The following is an 8476-nucleotide window of genomic DNA, read 5'->3' on the forward strand; positions in this document are numbered from 1 at the left end:
GAGTCAGGAGATATCCGATTCGGGTCACTCACATACGGGTAAGAATCGACCTTCACCTGACCCATATTTTTTTTGGAGGGAATAATCGTGTGCGTTTCTGGCCTTTGGTTCCTTCTTCCTTGCATTAAAAAAATAAAATAAACTATCTGGCAGTACAGGCTGAGGAAAAAGTTGGAGCAGAACGTGTCTTTTCAGTATCATACGCTCTGGACATTGCGTATTTTAGTCCCAACTTTGATGACACTGCGAACATCAATGCGAACTTTGATGACTTCGCGTATTTCAGTGCCAACTTTGATGACTTTGCGTACCTCAGTGCCAACTTTGATGACTTTGCGTATCTCAGTGCCAACTTTGATGACTTTGCGTATCTCAGTGCCAACTTTGATGACTTTGCGTATTTCATTGCCAACTTTAATGACTTTGCCCATCTCAGTGCCAACTTTGATGATTTTGCGTACCTCAGTGCCAACTTTTAAGTACGCGATTGATACATTATGCAAAAAACTTAACCCAGTGAAATGGAGTGTTCTTACTATTTTTTCAACTCGACTTACGCAATCGGACAATTTGCGTAAAGAATATTTGCCGCGTTGTAATTGATCGAGGAGAGTTTGTGCACATTTTCTGAGCGATTTATTTTCCATTTGTATCGTATCATTTTCCTGTATGTTACTTGTGGTGTTTTAATTTCGTCGTTGTTTGCATAATAATAATAATAATAATAATAATAATAGTAGTAGTAGTAGTAGTAGTAGTAGTAGTAGTAGTAGCAGCAGCAGTAGTAGTTGTAGTAGGAGCAGCAGATGAGATGAGCAGCTGCGTCCGACTCCCACTTCGGCCCTTCTCGATCACTAGCATCAGTCGGATCGATAACTGGCGTTGTGGGCGTCAATTACGAATGAGGTGCGTGCAGGAGAACGCTACGAATCACAGCATACGAGACGGAAGCGCAGCTGTATAAAACACTACGATTTAGAGCCAGAACGAGAGAGTAGTACTGTATTGAACGCTGCGATTTAGAGCGAGAAAAAGTAGTTAAATAGAACGCTACAATTTACAAAGAAAACGAGAGAGTAGCTGTACAGACCGCTACGATTGACAGCCAGAGCGATAGAGTAGCCATGCATTGAACGCGACGACTTACAGCTGAACAGAACGATGAAGAAACTGTATATAGCGAAAGCGCATACAAAAACACCGCTACAAAACACAGATAACTTATATGAAACGAAGAACCAGCTAAAAACGCTACAATATCCACCCATAGTGAACGGAGCGCCCAGACACTGAACGGAGGAGCGGCGAACAGAAAGCGAGATATTTACAGACAAAAACATCTTCATTTTGGTACATCTCGAGAGCAATTCTGAATTTCCCTGACTTCCTCTTTTCTCTATATATTTCTCACAGTTTTCATGCAATAGATTTTACGTAGAAATTTTGACATGTGCAATACTATGGAGATTTTGAAAAAGTGATTGATCTTGTTATGTGATGATAGTTTTTTTGTGTTTTTCGTTAGCTGGAATGTGTGTGTGTGTGTGTGTGTGTGTGTGTGTGTGTGTGTGTGTGTGTGTGTGTGTGTGTGTGTGTGTGTGTGTGTGTGTTTTATCACAGGTGATTAAATGGTACAAGAAACAGGAGAACACTGGGAGACATACAATAGAGTGTTTTATCAAAGAATATTATGTCACCTTCCTTGAAAAAAACACGGTGATTTTCCTATCTGCTGATTTTTTTTTTTTTCCTTTATTTTCCCCACTGACGGACGAACTTTAGCCAGGAAAGATTTGTGTGTTCCCGCGACACACACACACACACACACACACACACACACACACACACACACACACACACACACACGCAAATCCTGTCCTCCGCGATCACTCTCAGGCAGACCTTATCGACTAGACACGACCAAAATGAACACACGAAATACTTTTAAAACACACGAAAGCGAGCAGAACACTTGAACGACCCAGCGGCTACGAAACAGCACTGGGGAGGTGGGGAGGAAGGGGTGGGGAGGAGGGGGAAGAGGGGGAAGGGGGGGAAAGGGGAGGGGAGACCTGACTGGGGCAGAAGGGAGAGTGCGTAAAACTGATTCTTGATGCGCTGGCTTTTTCTCCCCTTTAATTACTGAACCCATACAGTGAGAGGCAAAAGTTTGGTGCCTACTTCACATCCACCCACCTTCCTTCCTCTGTCTACCCCTCCTACGCTGACAGAGGCTTGGTATGCTTCTCCCCTGATAGATAATTTTTTCATCTGCCCATGCGCAGGGGTAGGAAGTGAGCATCATGACTATATATTCAGCCTAGATAGACTTTCCGACCTAGAGAGGATAGATAAAGGCTTGGAGAGATAGACAGAACCGTGGAGAGATAGATAGAGCCTTAGACAGATAGAGCCTTGGGGAGATAGATGGAGCCTTGGGGAGATAGATGGAGCCTTGGGGAGATAGACAGAGCCTTGGGGAGATAGACAGAGCCTTGGGGAGATAGATGGAGCCTTGGGGAGATAGATTGAGCCTTGGGGAGACAGATAGAGCCTTGGGGAGACAGATAGAGCCTTGGGGAGACAGATAGAGCCTTGGGGAGACAGATAGAGCCTTGGGGAGACAGATAGAGCCTTGGGGAGACAGATAGAGCCTTGGGGAGACAGATAAAGCCTAGGGGATATACATAGAGCCTTGGGGAGATACATAGAGCCTAGGGGAGATACATAGAGCCTTGGGGAGACAGATAGAGCCTTCTTTTACCTCATCAGTTCAAGATGTCTTTCCAAAGTTGATTTTTTTAATGTCAATCTAGGAGAAAAAATATATATATGATTCTGACCTCTGCCGAACGCATTTTTTTTTTCTTTACTGAAATTAAAAAATAATAATAATTCTCCCCATGACTATAAATTTCTTCACTCAAAATCTACGGGAAGAAAACACCATGATTCACACACACACACACACACACACACACACACACACACACACACACACACACACACACAAGTAAAAAAAATCTGGAAACCCTTTTTGAGTTTGCCCCCCGCTCAGGCCACCCCCCCCCGGGCCAAACCATTTCCTCCCATATATTCAACGAAAATTTTGATCCATTCAGACCGAGTACGTGTTTTTGAAAATTAAGATTTGCTGGATTTAGACGATTTTATTTATTTTATTTTTTTATATTTTTTTTTTTTTACTGATAAAGCCTTCATTAACCCGAAAATAAAATCGTCTTTTTTTTGGCGTACTCGGGGTGAAGGGATTTTTAAATATACTTTCTTGTGGTCCTTTTGGTGTGAGATCAGGTACTTTATAATAATAATAATAATGATAATAATAATAATAATAATAATAATAATTCCTAGCATGCTGACTATATATATACTGAGACATAAGGGGGTTATGGCAGACAACTGAGGCCTGTAATGTAGTAGCAGTAGTAGTAGTAGTAGTAGTAGTAGTAGTAGCAGCAGCAGCAGCAGCAGCAGCAGCAGCAGCAGCAGCAGCAGCAGCAGCAGTAGTAGTAGTAGTAGTAGTAATAATAATAATAATAATAATAATAATAATAATAGTAGTAGTAGTAGTAGTAGTAGTAGCAGTAGTAGTAGTAATAGTAGTGGTAGTAGCAGCAATAGCAGTAGCAATAATAATAATAATAATAAAACACAGCAAATCGTGACCACAGCTTAACCATCCTCTCACACGATGACTCTCCCTTACTCCCTACCAGCAGGCGACTTACTCTGCTTGGACGAGGAAACATTATTTTTTCTATACCAGACGATTTTTTTCAGCTTCAAACATGACGCTTTTATGAAGAGGAGGGGTTAGTTTTTTCTCTCTCTCTCTCTCTCTCTCTCTCACACACACACACACACACACACACACACACAAGACGCTTTCACTCAGCTCAAAAAAACCGTCTGGAGAAAGTCATCGTAGTGAAGGGGTTGCCAGAGAGCGTGCCATCAAGTAATCAAACTGAGATCAGCGACAGAGAGATTAAGATCAGCGGTGAGATCAGTCAGTCAATCTTTAAGCATCAAACTCAGATCAGAAAAAAAATATATATAAAAAATGAGATCAATACACACACTAAAAATTATATATAAGAATCAAATTTTTTACACCAACTCAAAAAACAGCTACAAAGTTCAAGGCTCTATATTTACAAACTTTTTTTTTTAGTTTAAGTTGTGTGTTAAGATTATTCATAAATTCCTCCACTTCCTACCTTCATCATTCACTTCACAACCGAGCTACAGTGAATATGGAGTGAAAAACTATGAAACACAAGCGATTTCTGATGAGTGAATTATTTTGGCGAATTTTCAATACTTATTCAGTCTTGCTTACCGATTAAATTTGCTAAGAATCTCTATAAATACAAGCCTAGACCCCCCCAGCTGCCTCAGACTTCTTTAAGACTTAATAACTATGACTTAGAGTACATGATTAAGATGGAGCTGTGTCGTCGTGGGCTTAGGAGAGTCTAGCACTTCTTCGTGACTAGTTTACCTCTGCATCTGACACGTTAATGGTCACTTGTACGCTTTTTATGAAGACTGTGAGATATTATAAAGATTTGTAACATAAAGGAGAATATTAGGGTGCACTGAGCAGAGTAAATCGCTAAGGAAGAGGTGAAACGACAGCAGGAACTGATACTAGAGAGAGAGAGAGAGAGAGAGAGAGAGAGAGAGTACAGTAGGGGTGGAATTCTCAGACATTATTACGATTTTCTCCCTTGTCGCAACTTAAGATATATTTTTGACAGGAAGAACTAAGCAAGGGTAGATTTAGGCACTCCTTCCCTTAATCTTCCTGCAGAAAAAAAAATTATAAACTGCCGTAATTTTCGTCTCGTAACTTAGATTTATTTATGAAGACAGAGGGAGAGTCGACAGCCTTTGTTCTTCCTGCATTTCAAAGCCTGAGTTACGACGGGAAATTGATCGTAGGAGCGTCTGTCTATCCCGGCTATTGACCTACTGAGGGAAACAGGGACGCGGAGAGAGCTGCTAGTGACCAAGGAGATTGATCGATTGAAGGAAATAGCAATAAGGGCAATAGTTTTAGTGAACCGGGAGACTGATAGAGAAAACTAGGAGAATGTGCTAATAACCAAGGAGATTAAAAAAGGACTGAGCCAAGAGACTGGGTTATTAAATGAGGTACTAGTGAGCCAAGAGACTAAATTATTGGATGGGGTGCTAGTGAGCCAAGAGACTTAGATATCAGAGGTGCTAGTGAGCCAAGAGATTAATCGGAAGACGTGCTAGCTAGTCTCCTAAGATCACGAGAACACAGCGCCCCTATCTGACACAGTGACCAGCGACAAGTGAGCTAGGGAGGGACTGCAGGGGCTGGGGTGAGAGCAGAGCAGCACGGCAGACGGGAGTGGATGGATGGATACCTGTTGAGTGGTGTGGTGGTGGTGTGGTGGTGGTGGTGGTGGAGAGGCCGGGCGGGGCAGGGGTGTGGTGAAGCATGGTAGGTGCTGCCTGTCGGTCTCGGCGCTCAGCACACACGCAGGCGGCGATGCTGATGGTCGTAGTTTTGCTGACATGTGAGACTTTGCAGTGCCATCTTCCTCTACGATTTATTTTCCATCTGACAGCTTAATCTCTCTTGTATGTTAATTATATCGACGCACATAGCATCAGGAACACACAAGAGGGTTATTAAGATGTGCTGTACTAAATAAATCGCTCAGGAAGAGGCGTTACGAAATCTCCAGCCTCAGGAGCTGCCGAACCTCTGATTGATACCTGTAGCACCGAGGGACATGGCGGGAGGGGGACGGGGTGGGAGAAGGGTGGAGGAAAGTGTGGAAGAATTACGTGGGTGCGGAGATCTGGTGCGGCCGGTGGAGTAGGTGTGGAGGGGGCGGGGGTGGAGGTGGTTGGGGAGGGGGTTGGGACGGAAGGTGGCCCCTGGGGGAGAATTGAGGGCGGGGGACATGGAGTGTGGTTGGAGCGGCGGGGTTGTCCATCTTGCCTATGTGTACCGTCTCCAGGTGTAGCTCCAGAGCAGCGGCCGTGTAGAAGGCAGCAGCACACATATGGCAGGGCAGCACCTCGGTTGGGAAGTGTGGTGACAGGAGGGGCGTGAGGGCTGGGGGCTGGGGCGCGTGAGAAGGACCCGCCCCATCGCCCTCGCCTCCCTCGCCACGGTGGGTAGCCAGGTGCTTTCTCAGGTAGGACTGTCGCTTGAATTTCTTGAAGCAAAGTTCACACTCGAACTGGTCCTCGGACGAGTCTTCTTCTCCTCCTCTGGCGTGCAAGAAGTCCGGCAGAGGCACCAGCGCCGGGGGTCCCTTCAGCAGGTTGTTGTTTGCTGTGCTGCTGCTGTTGTTGTTGTTCTCACTGTAGCTCTTCCCCACTGTAACGTCAGCTTCTGTGCCCTTCCCGCTGGTGCTCGGTGCTGAGGAGTTCGGGATGGAAGTCTTGGGTTTGTGCCACCTCCTGTGCGAGGCGAGATTTGCAGGACAATTAAACACTTTGTCACACTCTGGACACCTGTATTCCACGTGAATGATGCGGGAGCACCGGTGCTGGGCCAAGCCGAACGCATCATCGTACATCTCTTTACACAGGCGGCACACGTAGTCGCCGATCTTGTTGTCGATCTTGGCCAGTTCAGCTTTGGCTTCTTCTGTGATCTCAACCACATTGTAGGCGGGATCGATGTCGCCCTTCCTGACGACGAGTGGTTCCTCTCCCTCCGCCAGCTCTCTGATGATGGTGCCGGACACGGGCGACGTCTTGTCCTCGTCGAAGTTCAGGCGTCGAGCAGCTTTGTTTTTCTTAGATGTTTTCAGCTTCTTCTCAGAGGTCCCTGGGGTGGTGGGGGACTTGCGTTTTTGTGGAGTGGCGACACTGACTCCTGGTGACTTGGGTGGAACCTTGATGGGCGTGACTAGTCCTTGAGAGACTGGAGGGCGTACGGAAAGGTTCAGTCCCTCCTGTGGACTCTGCAGGGGCGCGGTGGTGTGGCCCAGTTCATATGGTGGACGACCGAGGGGTGATGTGTAAGGGATGGGGGATCTGAGGGGCGATGACCCGTGCGGCCAGTACAGCGTGGGTGACAACAGGTGGTAAGGACTGGTCTGGGGAGGCATCAGGTAGCGCGGATCGTCCACACGAGGGATGGTCAGATGGAAAGGTTGAAAATGACTAGCATCAGGAGGGGCAGGCTGACCAGACACTGCAGGTACATCGTCGCCAGGCTTTCTTTTGATGAGGGCGAGAGGGACAGTCTGCTCTACCTCGCATGATGCTACAGACTCTGGGTGTAATTTTGGAGGCAGTCGCAGCGTGGGAGGATGGTACACTGATCTGCGATAAAAGTCACCATCAGAGGGACTACTGAACCCTGAGTCTGGTGTCCGCACCATCAGACGACTGCTCTTGTCAGCACGCCCCGGCACCACATCTTTGGCCCCATCCACGAACCCCTCACCACATACCTGTTGTAGGTCCTCTTGGGGACGAGAGTCCGAACTTTCGCTTTCACGTCGATTTCGGAGACTGAAGTCCACTGGCTCCTCTTGCTCTGTTTGCAAGGACGCGTCACGCCACGGCCTGTACGGCACCAAATCCACTGTAGTACTCATGTCTTCTCTTCTTTTCACCAAGAAGCCTTTCGGCATTATCACAGTTGAGATCACAGATGAAAGCAGCGGTGACTTGGGGTGAGTAAAGTGGTGGCGCCGGCCCCAGCGCCTCACATCGTGTCCAGAGTGTGAGCGGGGAGGAGAGGAGCGCGGGAGAGTGCGTCCGCCCCAGTCCCCGCCTGGTGACCAACTAGCCTGGCGTGCTGCCGCTGTATCTGGTGTGTCGGTGGCACCTGGTCGGGAAACAGCCGGGCGGGCCGACGCTGGTTGGTCGCACGTTCCCATAGCGCCCTCTGATTGGATACGCGTGCCTTCGGTCCCGCCCCGCGGCAGGTGTGTGCGTGCTAGAGGGGGGGAAGGGGGCACGTGCGACGGCCTCCGACGCCCAAATCGATGACGGAAGATCATACATTTAGCTCTGTGTCTGCAGTCCTTCAGACCGGCATTATTAGTCCCCCTGTATTCCCTACGATAGCCGGAGGGTGGCAGAACAAAGCCAGCGTGCAGGCATTCATGGCGGGGTGAGGGAGGGGGACAGGGCCGCCCTCTGCCACTAACATCTGCCACAGAGGAGAGGGGGGCTGTGTTAGGGGACCTTATCACTGCCAGCACCACACGCGCCTCAACCATCAGCCCTCCCTGCCCACATTCATGCCCACTCACCACACCGCATAACAGTTCACATTTATTAACCATTTCAATATCATGGCGTAATTATTTCATTCATATGAACTCTAGATTATTTAATTTAACGATGGCCCTTACCACTGCCAACACCACGCCAACAGCCCTCTCTACCCACACCCACGGCCACATCCACCACATAATACTACTACACGACTAATTAA

The 8476-nt window shown here is 47.3% G+C and overlaps 1 protein-coding gene across 1 annotated transcript; it reads right to left on the minus strand.

Annotated features, from left to right (window-relative positions):
• Nucleotides 1–5849: 5849 nt before the first annotated feature.
• LOC145398080 (uncharacterized) lies at nucleotides 5850–7664 on the minus strand. The gene has a single exon (XM_080271038.1). It carries the CDS (start codon nucleotides 7662–7664, stop codon nucleotides 5850–5852), a length of 1815 nt encoding a protein of 604 aa, XP_080127164.1.
• Nucleotides 7665–8476: the final 812 nt, after the last annotated feature.

Source organism: Coenobita brevimanus, chromosome 5 (genome assembly GCF_032717465.1).
Source record: "Coenobita brevimanus isolate Jiangsu-jjx chromosome 5, ASM3271746v2, whole genome shotgun sequence".
NCBI classification, from domain to species: domain Eukaryota; kingdom Metazoa; phylum Arthropoda; class Malacostraca; order Decapoda; family Coenobitidae; genus Coenobita; species Coenobita brevimanus.

Coding starts and splice junctions, on each gene's coding strand:
- LOC145398080 (XM_080271038.1), bottom strand. CDS start 7,664: ATGCCGAAAGGCTTCTTGGTGAAAAGAAGAGAAGACATGAGTACTACA.